The 16,494-nt window shown below is 45.7% G+C and overlaps 1 protein-coding gene across 14 annotated transcripts in view; it reads right to left on the minus strand.

Moving 5' to 3' along the window:
- Positions 1–4,127: 4,127 nt before the first annotated feature.
- TNRC6A (trinucleotide repeat containing adaptor 6A) overlaps positions 4,128–16,494 on the minus strand; it is a 96,999-nt gene continuing 84,632 nt past the window's right edge. For 12 of the 14 annotated variants that reach the window (XM_081554475.1, XM_081554471.1, XM_081554469.1 and 9 more), the window contains 7 exons: positions 13,404–13,562; positions 12,223–12,363; positions 10,769–10,876; positions 9,420–9,641; positions 7,564–7,634; positions 6,682–6,821; positions 4,128–6,165 (listed from right to left, as the gene is read on the minus strand). In XM_081554475.1, coding sequence (XP_081410601.1) covers positions 5,790–6,165; positions 6,682–6,821; positions 7,564–7,634; positions 9,420–9,641; positions 10,769–10,876; positions 12,223–12,363; positions 13,404–13,562 — 1,217 coding nt within the window. In that variant the 3' untranslated portion in view covers positions 4,128–5,789. Of the gene's footprint in view, positions 6,166–6,681; positions 6,822–7,017; positions 7,146–7,563; positions 7,635–9,419; positions 9,642–10,768; positions 10,877–12,222; positions 12,364–13,403; positions 13,563–16,494 lie in introns of all 14 variants that reach the window. The other 2 variants (XR_014072597.1, XR_014072596.1) reach the window with 1 other exon arrangement.

A 16,494-nucleotide genomic window follows, 5' to 3' on the forward strand; every position in this document is an offset into this window, starting at 1 on the left:
CTGTGTTTTTATAGGAAAAATATTGAAACAGAAATGAAAGTAAAATAGTGATTCTAGGAAGTGCAAACAAGGTCTTGAAGTCTCTGGTGCATACTTGGAAGGGGCTCCTTAGATCCCTTGGAGGGCAGCATGGCAATGCACTCCAGTATTCTTGCCCGGAGAATCCCATGAACAGAGGAGCCTGGCGGGTTATGGCCCATAGGGTCAAAAAGAGTCAGACAGGACTGAAGTGACTGAGCGTGTGGTATGCAACTTAACCCCGGGGGCACCCTGGTGCCTTTGCTGAGCACTGGGACCTGCCTGGGGTCCTGACTCAGCACACTCAGCACAGCCAGGAAGTCTCAGGAAGGCCTTGGGATGGCTATCGAGTTAACACTATTTTTTCTTACTTTTTGTTGTCAATTTATTATTTTCCCCCTTTGCCAAAATCCAACGAGGCAGGCATTCATAAAAATTTTGGGGAGTTCTCTGGAGGGCTTCCCTGATAGCTCAGTTGGTAAAGAATCCACCTGCAATGCAGGAGACCTGGGTTTGATCCCTGGGTTGGGAAGATCCCCTGGAGAAGGGAAAGGCTACCCACTCCAGTATTCTGGCCTGGAGAATTCCAGGGACTTGTATAGTCCATGGGGTCGCAAAGAGTTGGACACGACTGAGCGACTTTCACTTTCACTCACTGGAGGCCTAGTGGTTAGGGTTCCAGCCTGTCACTACTGTGGCCCAGGTTCAGTCCCTGATTGGGGAACAGAGATGCTGCAAGCTGCACAGTGAGGCCAAAAAGAAAAAAAATGTACAGAGTTTTTAAAAATATCCTCTAGAACAGCCAAAGAATCAGTCTTACCTCTATTACTTTTCCGAAGGAGAGAAATCAGGAACTCTGGCATTTGTCCAAAAGCAGCGTTAAAAATATCTGCTCTATCAAGAGAATGATTTGACAATCACTCCTTTAGTAAGAGCTTAATTTACATTTCAGATGGAAATTTTTCTTGGGATAATTGTAGATTCACATACAGTTATAAAAGAAAGAATATAGAAGGGAATTCCTGGGCCTTCCCTGGCGGTCCAGTGGCGAAGTCTCCTTGCTCCCAAAGCAGGGCGGCCCTAGGTTCCATCCCTGGTCAGGGAACTAGATCCCACATGCTGCAAGTAAGTAACTAAATAAATACTTGCAAAATATTAAAAAAAAAAAAAAAAAGAAGGGAATTCCCTGGTGGTCCAGTGGTTAGGACTCTGCCCTTCTACTGCCGAGGGCCAGGGTTCCCTCAAGGTTTTAAAACATGTCTGCAGTGGGGCCGGAGCATGGGGACTTTCTCCTAGTTCCCGAGTGATGCTAGCAGGCTCACACTGATGCCCTCCCGGCCTGCGCCTGGCTGTTGCTTCACCGCCTTTAGGGATCTGCTCAAATGCCACCTCCTCAAGGACATGGGTTTTATTCCAGCTGCCTAGGCCATCAGTGGTCATGGTAGCACTTCTCAGTGGAGAAAGGGAATGCTGAGTCAAGGCCTCAGGGCGGGACCCAGTGGACGAGGCTGGGAGTTATCCTTGACCGCCTGTACACACCGCAGAGGTCCCTGAGGAGCAATTTCTAAAGTGTGGGTATTCCAAGAAATAAAAAAGTAAAAACATTTTTTAAAAAAGGGACTTCCCTGGCCCACTGAAGGGGACCGTGTGTTCAATTCCGGCTAAGATCCTGCCTGCTGTGTGGCACAGCCAAAAAATAAAAATAAATAAATAGGATTTTCCCTGGTGGTCCACTGAATAAGAATCCGCCTGTCAATGCAGGGGACCTGGGTTAGATCCCTGGCCTGGGAGATTCCACATGCTGTGGGTAACTAAGCCCAAGTGTTGACCCTATGCTCTAGACCCCATGCCCTGAACAAGAGAAGGTGCCGCAGTGGTAAGTCCCCCTCGGTGCAGCTGGAGAAAGCCCCTGCGCTGCCACAAAGACCCAGTGCAGTCAAAAATAAATAAATAAAATTTAAAGAGAGAAATAGGGACTTTCCTGGTGGTCTAGTGGCTAATACTCTGAGCTCCCAAAGCAGGGGGCCCCAGTTCAAACCCTGGTCAGATCCCACATGCCTCAACTAAAAGTTCATATGTGGCATCTAAAGATCCTGTGAGCCACAAGACCCAGCACAGCCAAATAAATTAAAAAATATAAACGTTTATAAAGTGTGGGTCCTCCGTGATGCTGTGCCTTTAACTCCTCTGCAAAGACTTTGCACCTCACCCTGAGCTTTGACAGGTTGTCTCCACCCAGAACTGAATCTATTTTTTGGTTTGTGAGTTTTTTGGATAGCTTCTTTATGGCCAGTAGCACTGATTTTTTGTAGTCATGATATCACCATCCTTTGTTAAGAAACTGAGTTAAGGAGTTGATTTTTAAAACTATGAAATCAATGAAAATTCAGGTGGTTCTGTGATATGGTGAAACTGAGCAGGAAGACCTAGTGGGGCCCCTGGGCACAAAAGCCTGTGTCCCCTATTTCTCGTTTTCAGGAAATAGGCTTCATTCAGCCTCCACAACCTTCCCTGAGTTCCAAAGGGCAGGTCCAAACAGTTGTTAATCAGTGAAGGTGGAGGATGCAGAGATAACGGAGCAGTCAAGAGACAATACTGCAGACTTAGGACAGGGTCCTGGTTCCCCTTCAAAGGATACACAGAAGACTTCTGAGCTGTTTGGCAGCTCAGGTGGGAGAAGTTAACGGTATGCTGCCCACAAACAGGTAGACCCCAGACTGGTTGGAATCAGAAAATTGATGCTGCGGACTCCCAACTGTCTCATCACCAACCTCAGAAGATGTTCATGAGCTGATCACACCCTCTTTGAACCTTTTATAATAAACTCCTCACTACCACCTCTGCGTTGGGACACACAATCTTCAGGGTTATCAGGCCTCTGTGTCCCCCTCTGCCTGGCAAAGCAATAAAGTTATCCTTTTCTATTGCACCCAAAACAGATTCAGTTTGGTACAGGACAGAGTCTGGATTTTGGCTGCCAGTCTAGGCAAGTTGACCCCAGCGGATTACTACTGTCTTTGAGGAGAAGGCAGTGTTGGGCAGGCCCTCAGGGAGGAGAGAGCCAGAGTAGCAACGCAATGCAGCTCAGGATGTCTAGAGCCCAGCACACGTCCAGAGGAGGAGCTGTATTTGGAAACACATGCTGGATGCCTTAAAGTGTTTAGATCAACTCTAAGAGGCTGTTAGTGACTCAAGGTCACTGGGCCAGGGGAATGTCACGGTCAGACTAATCATCTAGACTAAGGCACGGGCAGTTGAGAGAGATAAAGGAAGGTTTAGGAGGAACACAGTCGTTTAGGGACTAGAACTGTTTAAGGACCAGGCAAACACCAAACCACTTCTTCATTTTTTAAATCAAACACTTTATTTCCACATAACAAGCGCAAAAAACTCCCAAACACTTTAACAATACAATTAACGCAGTTATGAAGTCAATTATATACTACTCAAAGCCCCAAAAGGTCAATCAGCTTAACGTTCCAAACATTTCCAGACGTGGTTTTTCAAAGCTACCTTTGGTTTTTGGAAAAACCAGTATGGAAGTCAATATACATTGAATGCATTGAACAACATTTGCTTATATTAAGGTGTCCAACAACATTAGCTTACACCTGGCAAGTTGGAGCATGATCTGAAGTCATACGCTGAAATACATACACAGGTTCTGGCCCGCAGCTCCTGCGGTGAGGAGCGAGGGCCGTGAAGGGGGAAGAAAAAGGCCAGTCCAGGCTGTGGCATTTCTCATTTTGTAACAGAGGTATGAGAGTTAACACTAGAACACTGTCAAGTCATTAAGCTTCATGTTCCAAATGGTCTCTTGCTGAGGCTTGAGATGGGCACAAATGGTGGGGAAGATGAAGTCACAGGAGAGTTTTGAGCAACAAGATCCCAAAGATGCTCAGAGAGGGTAGGAAGGAGCAAGCAACAGTTTCCCATTGTTCTCACATTATTTCAGGGTGAAATTGTGAATAAGTTCGGATAAAATGTTCAAATATTTGCTTAGATTTTTTTTACTCAGTTGCTCTATGAGAACCCTCATACATAGCAACTTTGAAACTTTCGTTATAAAAAAGAGCGTACAAATAAATTCACAAAAAAGAGACAGTTAATGTTGAGCAGCCAAAAAGTCATGGTTTATTATATCCGAAGAAAGTTCATAATTCAAACACAACCAAACTGTACATTTTACAATCACATTCTATTTGTAAACAGTTAAAAGCCACTGACTTCTTTTGCATCTTAGGACACAAACAGTTAGAATCAAGGCAATGAAATGATGGCAAATTCTGTACTGTTAAAATTTTTACCCTTGTTTAGTCTCTCTTCTTTGACTAAGCAAGCATTATAATACCATTTGTGGGCAAAAAAAGGGGGGGAGTGGAGAAAGAAATTTTAAAAATGGTGTATAACTCGTTAGTTTGCAACAACATTTAAAATTTTCTTTATACAACGAACAATTCTGTAAGCCCAATATCTTGGTTACAGTATGCATAGTTACTGATTTCGGCTTTAAGGTACAACAGTTAAACATTAACACAGTCACAAGAGAGCGGAAACAGAGAGAGCCACTTGATGGGATTACAAAAAATTATTACCTATTGATTATTAGCAAACCATCATCACTCACTAATAAAAAGACAGCATCTGAAAGCAGAATCTCAAACTCCAGCTTTAAGCATTTTTTTGTTTTTTTCTTTTTTTGGCAGAGAAAATTCTTAAACAGAGCAATATGTAGTATCAGTGCTAAAAGTTGGGGTTTTTCTTTTTTCCTATAAGAAACTACAAGGAGTTTTTTTTTTTGTTTTTTTGTTTTTTTAAACTGGGGAACTGGTTTTCCTGAGAACCATGCTCTTTGATTTAGGACAGGAATAGAAAAACAAAAGAACATGGCCAAATGCTGCTCCTTTTTCCCAGAGATAGAAAGCATCTTTTAAATCATCCTCCATTTTTTTTTTGTCTTTTAATTTTTTTTTAAATGATGGAAGAGTAAACATTTTTTTTTCTCAAAAAACAAACAAAAAAATCTGTAAACAAGAAGGCTCAACGTGGGAACCTTCAAAACAAAATGGAAAGCCTATTCAAAGTGCAGGGCCCGTCCTGGGTGGCAGGTGGGCTGCAAGTCACAGCTGTGGCCACAGTTTTTCAAACTGCAGAGTGAAATTCTTTAGTTTTATAACATGAAAAAACTGGTGCAATACTTTCATTTATAGTCCTAAGTCAGTATCATAACTTGATCTTTTAAACTCCACGATACCACAATAAGGTAGGCAAACATCAAGGCATAGTAGAGAGCGCACACCTTAAGAACATCCTTGAGTAAACATTTACACTGGAACAGCTGCCCTCCCCATATTGCCGAGTAGACGGAGAGAACACCCTTCAGTGCAAAGTTAAAAGCTCATACATTATCAGCCCAAAAAACGTGTTTGCAAAAAGAAGAGAAAAAGAATGAATGGGGGGGGTAGGAAGGGGGGGAAAAAAAGAGAACTCAAAGGCTAAACATGATGAATATACACAAGTGAGCTCATTCTATACGGTTTAGCATGTATGGCGCTATTTGGGAGTGTAAATAGATAGATACCTTTTCACATTATAATATTGGCCTGCATGATTCAAGTATTCAAACTGATATGTTTCAGGGAAAACAAAGTGGAAAATGTGCAGAGAATAGCTGTTCCCACAGGTGGCCCCTGGCTGCAGGCGGCGAGCCCAACTTAGTGCTCCTTTCTTTCTCGGCTTGAGGTCGAAGTTCGTGAGTCTAGTCTACACTGTTACATGGACTCTCCACCCCCACCCAGGTGGTCAACAGAAAGAAAAGCATTAATGGGGGATGGGCTGCTAATTCCCCGGGGGTCGCTGCTGCTGGGAGGACCCCACAGGCTTGTGGAATAATGTGGGGTCCCCCAGAGGGAAGTGCCATGAAGGTCTCCACAGTTAGTTCCCGACAGCCCAGCACCATTCCAGTGATTGAGATCGGTCCGGCTGGAGAATGAGTGGGAACAGTCGAGGGAGCCCAGCCGACTCTGGCTGGACCCGAGAGACTGCCAGCTGGGAGAAGGGGTCAGAGACTGACTTTGTGCAAAGAAACGACTGATCTCCTCTTCACTGGCAAACTCAGCAAGAATAGTAGTGTTCCCCAGTACACACCTGGAGGAGAGAGACACAAGCAGGCCTGGTGAAGACGAGGGGCCAGCTGAGGGGCCTGAGCCAAAGTCAGGGGGGTATTTTGTCGCCGTGGAGGGGGAAAAGGAGAGGGCAGGGCACACAAGGACCCTGAGGGCCCTCCCGCCAGCCAGCGTGCGCCCTGGAGGCTGCACGTGGTGGGGCACAGCCCCCAGGGCTCTCCAGACCCAGACGTGCCACCCAGCTCTGTTGAGGCGGCAAGGTCACGTCTTGTCTCCTAACTGGCAATTTAAGGGACTTTCCAGGGCCACTTTGATCTGGGGTGATGTGCTCCCTTCTGAACGCTGCCCTTGGAGCCAAAACACAGGAGGCCGCAGATGTTCTGAGGTGCTCACTGCAGGGCCGCCCGTGCCGGCCCAGGGGTGGTGCGCCGGGTCACCGGCTATGCTTCCAGCCACCCGAGGGGGCCCTAACAAGAGGATTCCGAACCTGCGACCCCAGGGGCATTTTCCAGGCGCCTGCGCAGAAGGGGCAACTTACATGTGCAGAGACTTTTGTGCCTTCACTACCTCTTCTTTTGAACTGTAACGGACCAAAGCGTTTCCATGTGGGAGGTTCAGGTGGAATGTTATCAGTGGGCCATGCTGCATGCACAGAGTACGCAGAGTTGAGCCATCAATCTAGGAAACAGAGCCGGGGAGCTGCCAGTTAGATGCGCCGCCGCGAGGACCATCCGGCGAGGTGGTCCCAGGCTGGGACTCTGGTTCTCTCTCTTGCCCAAGGTCCTTCAGTCCTGGTGCCACGCTTCACTGGGACTCACTGCTGTCACGGGGCACAGTGCCTCCCTCCCCACCTCCACTGGTCCCAGAGCCATACCTCTGTGGCCTCTAGACTCCTGGATATTCCCCAGATCCCCAATTCCTTAGTTAGCCATTGCCCCTGCTGTGGCTTCAGGTCTTCTCTCTTCCCTGCCCTGAGGACAGGATTCATCAAGGCACTGCTCCCTGGGGAGGAGGGGGGTGGGCTCTTAACACCCAGCCTCCAGAGGAGGGGGTCGTCCAGGGACTAAGAAAATGTTCTCATCTAAACGGGCAGACACAGTTTCTCAAAATGCGGTCCAAGGACCACCTGCATTAAACTCATCTGAACGCCCTGACAGAAATGCAGACCCCTGGTCCTAGCCCAGGTCTGCTACGTGAGGGTCTGCGGGGTGAGATCTAGGACTCTGTTTTTGATCTGCTCCCGTGCATTTCACAGCCTAAGAACCACAGAATCAGACCACCAGCCTGCCTGAGGTATCCGAAGACCATTCTCTGCCAGGCCTGGGCAGTCCTCATCGCAGACTTACACCAGCATGGAAACCTTTGCTTCTATGTGACCTGGAACCAGGACACCATCCACCAGGATACCTGATGTTCTTACCTGAGGTGTAAGGTTTTTTAGAACAAGCCAATTTGTTATTCTCCCTGAGCTGCTCTCACCCCAGCTGGAACCTAAACAAGGAAGAAAAAGGACAAGTCAGCCTTCCAAGACTGTGGCCTGAATGACTGTTCAGGATAAACACAGCCCAGTTACACTGCAGGGATTCAGAAGGATCACCTGGGCTCAGGGCATCCGTCTCCTTCCTTCTTACTCACCTGTGCCTCTACCTGAGGTATTTTCCCCGCAGGCCAGGATGCCACCCCACTCCAGCTCTGGCCAGTAGCTAATTCCTGGGGCACATGGCTTGGCCTCTGGGGGTGAGGGGCTCAGAGGGCTGCCCGCTCATCATGGTGGGAGAGTGAACCAAAGGCCAGATGCTCTTCCCATTTATAAAGCTAAACCTATCTCAAAATGGTAGCCTTTGGGGAATAGCCTAACTTCACAATCATCTCAGGTACTGGATGACTTTGCCCGCATGTCCCACAGGGTGCAAAGTTCGAGGGGATTTAAGAGCCTGCAATCGTCCAGACATTCCTTGTTTAGTCTGGGCTACCACAGGGACTCTGCATCTGGCTTTCCTGTCCGGCCCCAAGGCATCGTCTCCCTCTCCCAGCAGCCAAGCTTCAAGACATGATCCAGTCACTCCTGTCTAAAACTGTTCAAAAGAGCCTCAGAAACACTTTAGAAGATGGCTGCATGTCACAGCTAGAGGCCACTCAGCACTCCCTGAACACCGCCCCCAACCCTTGCCAAGCTCCGACTTCAACAGGAAACCCTGTGTTTTCCCAGGTCTCTGCGCCTTGGCCTACACTGCTCCCTCTGCTGACGTGGCTGACTCACACAGGCGTTCTGGTCCCACCCGACTCCATCGACCCTCCTGAGGGTCAGGGCTCCTCGGCCATCACCAGGCGGTGAGCTGGCACCCAGAAGATGCTTGTGGCCTGAAAAAATCGCTCACACATGACACCAGGCTAACTTGCATTTAGTAACTTGGAACAGACTCGAGTGTTCTTTTCACATAATTAAAACCTTCCCTCTAAGGAAATATTTTAAGTTTTATTTCAACCAATCACTGGTATAAAGATCGGAAATTATTATTAATGAGGTTTCACTACAATTTTCAGACTGGAGATAAGAAAACTTCGTGCGCTTGCGGGGCAGGGGAGAAAATGAGCGCAGATGAGCCCTCAGCTGTGTTTGTGGCCGTGTGTGCAGTGTATGCTGGGGGAGGCAGCGGGGACGTGATCCAGTACAAGTCCCAGGTTAGCCGTTCAGAGAAGCAACAGCGGGGTGGGAACCATCTGTCCCAGGCTTCCTAGGACAGCCTCTTTTAGGCCTGTATGGTTAACTAATAGCACCCCCTTTCACTCTGAAACATCCCTGTTTAATCAAATTTTCTGATGATCCTAAGTACATGCCAAGCTTTCACCCCAAAACAGGCCCCATTCTTAAAGGCCCAGATGGGCTGTCCCCACTGACCCCAGGTTTGTCAGATGATACTACTCCATGTGAGATGGTGTCACCACAAGCCTGCCATGTGCAGGAAGTTACTACACTGAATGAGATGAGCTCCTGAGAAGCTTCTGAAAGGAGGGGTCCCCATTCTATAAACTTCATTGCTGACTGGTGTGTTTCTGGGGAAACCTAAGTAATGTGGGCAAAATTTAAAGTAAAATTTAAGACTCTCAAAAGCATGGCAGTAATGAACTAGGAATCTTATGCTGCTTACATTCTAATCCTACTTTATAGAGGATAATGCAATAGTCTCCTTCTAGGGTCTCTGTTAAACTAGCCTGGTACTGGCTGGTGTTCAGTGAATGAACCACAAGAAACCACCTTCTTGCATGTCGTCTTACCTGGGGTATACCTGGCGTCAGAATTTCCCCATCCTCCACCTACTCGAAGGGGAGAATTATCCCACGAAGACAAGGGTGGCTTCTGACCAGTCAGTCCCGGAGGTGGGCGGGACGGAGCAGTGATGTTTTTAGGTGGCAGAGGGACCTTCCACAGCTCATGAGCCAGAGAGGTGTTTGTAACTGAACCAGGGGACCATGTCAATTTGGAATCACTATTTCTGGCTGCTCGAAGGAGGAAAACAAAGAGGGGGAGAAGGGAGAGAAATGCTTTCAGAAAAGAGAAAATTTAAGTAATGACAGTACCCATTCCCCCACTAAAAGCAGATCAAACAAAAATAAACTTTAAAAAGGAACCTGCTCCCTTGCCTCAAAACAGACTGTTTGTCTCATCAATAGTTTAAAGACCCGTGAGACCCTTAGTCCAGCTAACACAACTACACACTGAACATTGCTTTGAACTGCTCCAAAGAGCAAGTGGGAACTCCACACCTTAACAATCACAAGGAGTCCCTCAAGACCAGCACTCAGACCCCTGGATTTCAGCAGTCTGTTGTTCACTCATGAGAAAAGTAGCCCCGACTCAGGGAGTCCTCACCGCAGACATTCACAGGGGCCACTCTGTGCCAAGTGCTGGTCTGCTGGGCTCATGGTGTACTCCTTCTGATCCTCACACACTCTCTAGAGGTTCTGAGAGGGTAAGCAATTTGCCTATGGGTCCAGTGCACAGCCAGGAATACAGGAAACTAAATAAAAAGGAACGCTAAAAAAAAAGCAGGGGAGCAGAAGCCAACAGAAAAATTTTTTAACTTCCGTCACTGTCAACTATTTTTTCTACCTGATCATAAGGAGCATGTCTTTAAGCCAGCACATCTCCAAGTGTGATGGGAAGACTGCTCACAACACAGTTTATTACTGGCTTGTGACAGTACGAGAAATTCACAGTGAGCGTTTGTAAACCTCGAGAGCAATCTGACACTGCTCTAACCCCCGAGGCTGTAATCATTTTTCTAGCGATTTCAAGTTAGGCTTTACTGTATTTTACAAAAGTGATCAGTCTGCAAAGGACTGGGCATTAAAAAAAAAAAAAGTTCCTTCACTACAGATAGTTGAGAACTACTGCTTTGAACTAAATTACATTTAATCTCAGATGGGAATGGCTATTCAGTGAAACCTGATTATTTTAATAAATGACTATGGGATATGACAAACTTTAAAAGGGGGCAAATATTGTTAAAAATATCATCCCAAGCTCAGAAGTATACTTTCCTAGCTCCCTGGAAAGACGACTCTGGATTAAAATCAGAGGGCTCTGGTGCCGGGAGCCCGGGTGCGCCGAGGCCGAGGCCCACCTGAAGTGCTTTGTGCTGTACTGCTGAGGGGAACGTTGTAGTTGGAGGCACGAATGGATGACCAGGCACTAGTTGAAGGCAGCGTGGTGTTCAAGGATGAGGATGACCCTACACGAGGGAAGAGCCCAGTGAATCATTTTAGAGCAGGCGACCAGGCACTGGAGGCGCAAATGCATTCAGGGAACCTGCAGCTGAAGAGTATGCCCCGGAACGGGCACAGGCGTGTTCAGGGCCTCAGGCACGCTGCCCACGACGGCAGTTTCCTTCTTGCCTCCACCTTGGCTCAGGAGAGGTCCCTCTCCCACCCATCTCCTTGTACTTGACCGTGAGACTACACCCCAACAGTGAGATTGCCAAGAGGCACCACCAGCCTTGTTCTCAGTACCAGGCTCCATCTGAGTCCCTGGCCTGTCTCTGAACTCGTAACTTCTTGCTGGGCAGCTCACCGAGGCGCCCTGGCGCCGGCACCACCAGTGGGCCAGGCCTTTGTCCCTCCTCATTGTGCTCCACGTTCTCCATCTCCAGAACCCATGGTGCAAATCCCCTTGATGGATACTCTAGTTTAGCTCCAGACCCGACCATTCTGTGAATCTCTGCAATAGTTCCTGCTGCTGGATCCTCTCATTAACTATAGGCCAGGAGCGCTCACTGCCCACATTCTCCTGGGAAAGCAGTGGTTCCAGGTGTTTCCACATACAGCTGTCGGCTAATTCAGCCACTTTAGAATGATGAGGATTCTTATCTCACCACTGTGACACGGCAAACATCTGTCAACAAACTATGTATTTAATAGAAAGTGTTGACTGTTTGACATTTTCTTATTACAAGCTGTTTAAAGGGATAGTGGTGAGGATGTATGTTACAGCAAAGATCTATCCTCCTTCATTTTGCTCACCTTTCCTCTATTGCGTGTGTGCGTGGCATTTCTGTACATGATGAAAAATAACTCCATGGTAGGGAGGAAGAGGATTTTATGTGATAATCCATTGCAAAGCGCATCCAGATGCACGGGCTCTTAAATTGCTTATTTTCACTCTAAGAGGCCAAGAAAGCCAAATGCTTCTCCGGAGGAAAGTTCTTTAATATCCAGAGTGTGAAACCAAATAATAAGATAACATCTTTCATAAGAAAGAGCCATTTCTTAATAACCACAATATGGCAACTTGTTACAAAATTGGTAAATACAGTTCTTGGAAAGCAAATGTCTGTTGGTTCTTTGGGTTAACTTAACTAAGTTAATATACGTGTTCACCCTATCAAGTGATAATAAATCCTCATCAATTAAAAAGTGGTTAAGAGTTATCTATGGTAACCGAGACTTCTGTTATCACTATCACAAGCCCCTTGGATGTCAGGGGCTGTGTTGGGCTGGAGTGACTCTTGTTGCTCAGGGTTTCACGTATACCTTGAGCCCTGCACCATTCAGAAACCCTAAGTTGTACCCGTCTACATACCACTGTTCCTGTCCCTGAGGTGGTCAACTTCCCGCACAGTATTAATTGAAAGATTGTTTATGACACTGCCAGGAGTGACATAAGGGTCAGTTTCAGGGTCAATGTTTGGATAACCTTTCCATGGTTCACCAGGGCGAAATTCTGGAAATAAAAACTTAAAATTAGTTCAGGCTTAATCATCATCTAAAAATCCACTATAAACTATTCCAAAGTTTTATTCCTAAAGTCTAGGCAATTCTCAAATATTTCCCAACATTCTCAAATTATTTTCCAACACTCTAAAAGGCTGATTTAACATCACAACTAATATCACAACTAACTCATTATGTTATTAATGAGTAACTTGCAAATTTTTGCATGAAGTAATTTCTCTGGGTTTATATATTTTTAAAAGTGCATATATATGGAATTTGAAAGATGGTAACGATAACCCTATATGCGAGACAGAATAAGAGACACAGATGCATAGAACAGTCTTATGGACTCTGAGGGAGAAGGTGAGGGTGGGACGTTCTGAGAGAGTAGCATTGAAACATGTATATTGTCATATGTGAAATACAACACCATTCCATGTTCGATGCATGAGACAAGGGCTCAGGGCCAGGGCAATGGGATGACCCAGAGGGATGGGATGGGGAGGGAGGTGGGTGGGGGGTCCAGGAAGGGGAACACATGTAAACCCATGGCTGATTCATGTCAATGTATGGCAAAAACTATTACAATATTGTAAAGTAATTAGCCCCCAACTAAAATAAATAAATTTATTAAAAAAAAAAAAAGTGCATTTTAAAGTGCTTTATCACAATCACAAAGCTACAGCAACTTGGATTGGACAAAGTAGGCCATAAGTGCATTTCTGGTGATTCCTCAATAGATGGAAATGCTGTCATGTCAGTCCCTAGACACAGCTGGAGAAGAACAATGAACACAAGTTTCTATCCTTCTTCGTGCTGGACTAACTAACCCCACCTTCACAGAATACAGGCACTGGTAACAGGCCAGGTCACTCAGAAGCCCAAACCCGAGGCTCAACTTCTCATTCGCCATTTCTGTGCTCTCTCCCCACCCTTTGTGTAGTTCAGTCCAATCACACAGAATTGGGGCCAAATCATTTCTATGTCCAGAGGTAATGAAATCTTAATGGAAACAAACTCTCACAAAAGAAGATGCCAGCATTTTACCTGGTGGCCAATTAACACTGCTAGAGCCGTTAGGCGATTTGGCACGTGGCCAGCCATCTCCTATTGAACCTGGAGGACTGGCTGGTGAAGTACTGCTGTTCATAAAGTCATAGGGAACAAATGGAGACTCTTCCAGCCTGAAACCACTTGAAATAGCACCTAAAAAAGAGAAAATGGTAGGGAAGTGTGAGCAAAATATACCATCACGTTTATTTCTTGTAGTTTATCAAATACAGTAAGAAAAACTTGTTATTAGATCTGTGGGTTCCAAACTGTGTTCTGTAGATTAGGTGAAGATGTCAGGAGGAAAGAAAGCCCTGCGCTTTCTTCAAGACCTCAATCACCTCTCTCCGATGGGGTCCTGGCCCTCAGTGACAGTATATTCATTGACAGAAAAGCTAAAAGACAGAGGGCGGAAGGAGAGAATGCGTGGTGAGGAGGGGCAGGGCCAGCATGGAAAGAGTTTGCAGGAAAAGATTCCAGCCAGTGGGTGAGGCCTGCACAAAGACTAGAGGAGAAAAACTGTTTGCCACTTTTCAGGAACCAAAAGATCAATTGGTCTGAAAAGTAGTAAATGGGAGAGTGAATAACATGAAGGAGTTGGGCCCTGATCTTGAAGGGCAGGGACGACCAAGAACATTTTGTTTTAAATGTTTGCAATACAAAGATCCTGAGGTGCGGTGCTGCATGCTCTAGCTGCCCCGGCCCCACCACTCCAGACTGACCGGTGCCCTGTCTGTTCCCTGAAGCCTTCAGAATTGGCAACACCCTCAGGGCTTTCTAGGACTTGGCAATGAGTTCACTGTATCGAAGGGTTTTAGAAAGGGAAGTCATACTAACATAGTTCCATTTGTTTTGAAGTCACATGTGCTGTAGTGTGGAAAAGAGCAGGAAGGCTAGCACAGAAGCAGGGAGACCATTAGGAGACAAAATGGTTGCATAAACTAGAAAGCAGAATGGGCATTACTCATAGATGGACTGCATGGGGAGGCTGGAGGAAGGAAGAAATTGAGAATCTCGCTTTAGGCTCAAATATCCACCAACTGATGAGTACATAAACAAAACACGGTACATATTATCCAATTTAACTATAAAAAGGAATGAAATACAGCATGCTACATACAACATGGATGAACCCTGAAAACATTATGCTAAGCCAAAAATGCCAGCCATAAGAGACCAGATATTACATGCTTCCACTTATGCGAAATGTCCAATATCGACAAATCTATAGAAAACAAAAATACTAGTTTTCATTTATGGCTAGAAGAGATGGGAAAATGGAGGTGGGAGGAATGACACCAAAAGGGTTCCTCTGGGGTGAGGAAAATGTTCAACAACTGATTGTGTGATGGGTACAAAACTCTGAGAAATGTACTAAAAGCGTACACTTTAAAAGGAGACTTGTCCATGTAAATTATCTCAATAAACTTTTTAAAAAAGAGAATGCCTCTTAAATTTCTGATTCAATTTCTGGAATGGGGAGGAGCAAGGGTGAAGAAAGTGAAACCTATCAGATCCCCCTGGGGTTCTCCCGCATACAAAAGCTTTCCCCTGTCCCCCATTTCTTGTTGGTAGAAAAAAGATTTTGGCCTCCTAGACCTTTCCTGAGTTCCAAATGGCTGATTCAATTCGGGGAGGGGAGGGAATGCAGAAACAAAGGAAAGGCAGTCAGGAAACAACCGTACAGCCCTGGGCCGGGTCGTGCTTCCTCCTCCCAGGATACAGGTTACCAATCCCCAGCCGCCCGCAGCCCACCCCCTCGATTCTGCCTATAAAATACCTCTTCCCCTGAAAACCATGGGGAATTGGGCTTTTTGAGCACCAGCTGAACATTCTCCTTGCTTGGCCTTGCAATATGCTATTCCAAACTCCGACATTTCTGTCTGTTTGGCCTCACTGTGCGTCAGACACACAAAACTGGATTTCACAACAAAAGGAAAGTTTCTTGTCCGTTGTAGATTTTGAAACAGATGCAAGGAAAGTTTTGGTTCATGGACTCAAGGCTGCTCCAGCTATGAGCTTCTGATAAAATACAGGACCTCATGCCACTCACTGGTGGGCACTAACCCACCCCTGACTTGATTCAGTTGTCCCACCAATTCCATTTCCCCCTCTTCTCTGGCTTCCTCATCTAGCCATTACTTTTATCTGAGTGAACTATGTATCTTAGCTGAATTAAAGCCACTTGGAAATAAAGTAGGATATATAAAGTAGTAGTTCTAAGTAATACAGTAAGTAAGCATGATTGCCAAATTTTAAGTGATTAATTCTTATGCAAGAACCAGCAATGATAAAAGCACTCCCTTGTCCTCCGCTTTTTAAAAAGAAACAATTTCTACTTATTAAAACTTCATTTTGTTAAAAAGGAAAACAGACGTGACTTAAGTTTTAGCCATGGTCCAATTACATTCTATCAGTCACTATATGGGAGAACATTAGAAAAATGAAACATAAAATGCATGTGCGAGGTTTTACTTTAAGCAAATAGAGCTGGATTTACACTGGAGAAATGGCCCTGTCTTAGAGGGAGGGCACTCATGACATAACAATGATGGCAACAGCAATAATGAGGAAGGCCGAGACCCACTGGTCACTTATGTGTCTAACCCTGGTTAGTGCTTCAGAGAGTTTGCCTTACCCATCCTCAAAACACCACAAGGGGTACCATTATTACTCCCATTGAGCAGATGAGTGGCTGAAGTTCAGAAAGGTTAAGTTACTCGCCAGTAGCTAATACGTAGCAGAGTTAAGTGTTGATTCTAGGACCCATATTTCTTTCGACATTTTTACCACTGTCTCAGTTGCCACTTTTAAGGGAAATTCCAAATGTAATACACCACTGAGTGGCAAGTTAGCTTAGAATTCAGGGCTGCTTGATTCACCTTCCAATGTTCCTTCAATTACATGGCAATTTCACCTTCAATTTCGGGTAATCATCAGTCCAGTGTGTATAAAGCAGCAAACTGACCTTTAAGCCAAGGTTAGTCAAAGTTTTAAAAGAAAATCCAATGAAAAGGAAAGGAATCGATGTCACAAGATATCCTTTTAATACTAATCAGGGGAATATAGATCTGATGTTACTTAAGTT

This window comes from Giraffa tippelskirchi, chromosome 13 (genome assembly GCF_054371585.1).
Source record: "Giraffa tippelskirchi isolate mGirTip1 chromosome 13, T2T-mGirTip1v1.2.pri, whole genome shotgun sequence".
In the NCBI taxonomy this organism is placed as follows: Eukaryota; Metazoa; Chordata; class Mammalia; order Artiodactyla; family Giraffidae; genus Giraffa; species Giraffa tippelskirchi.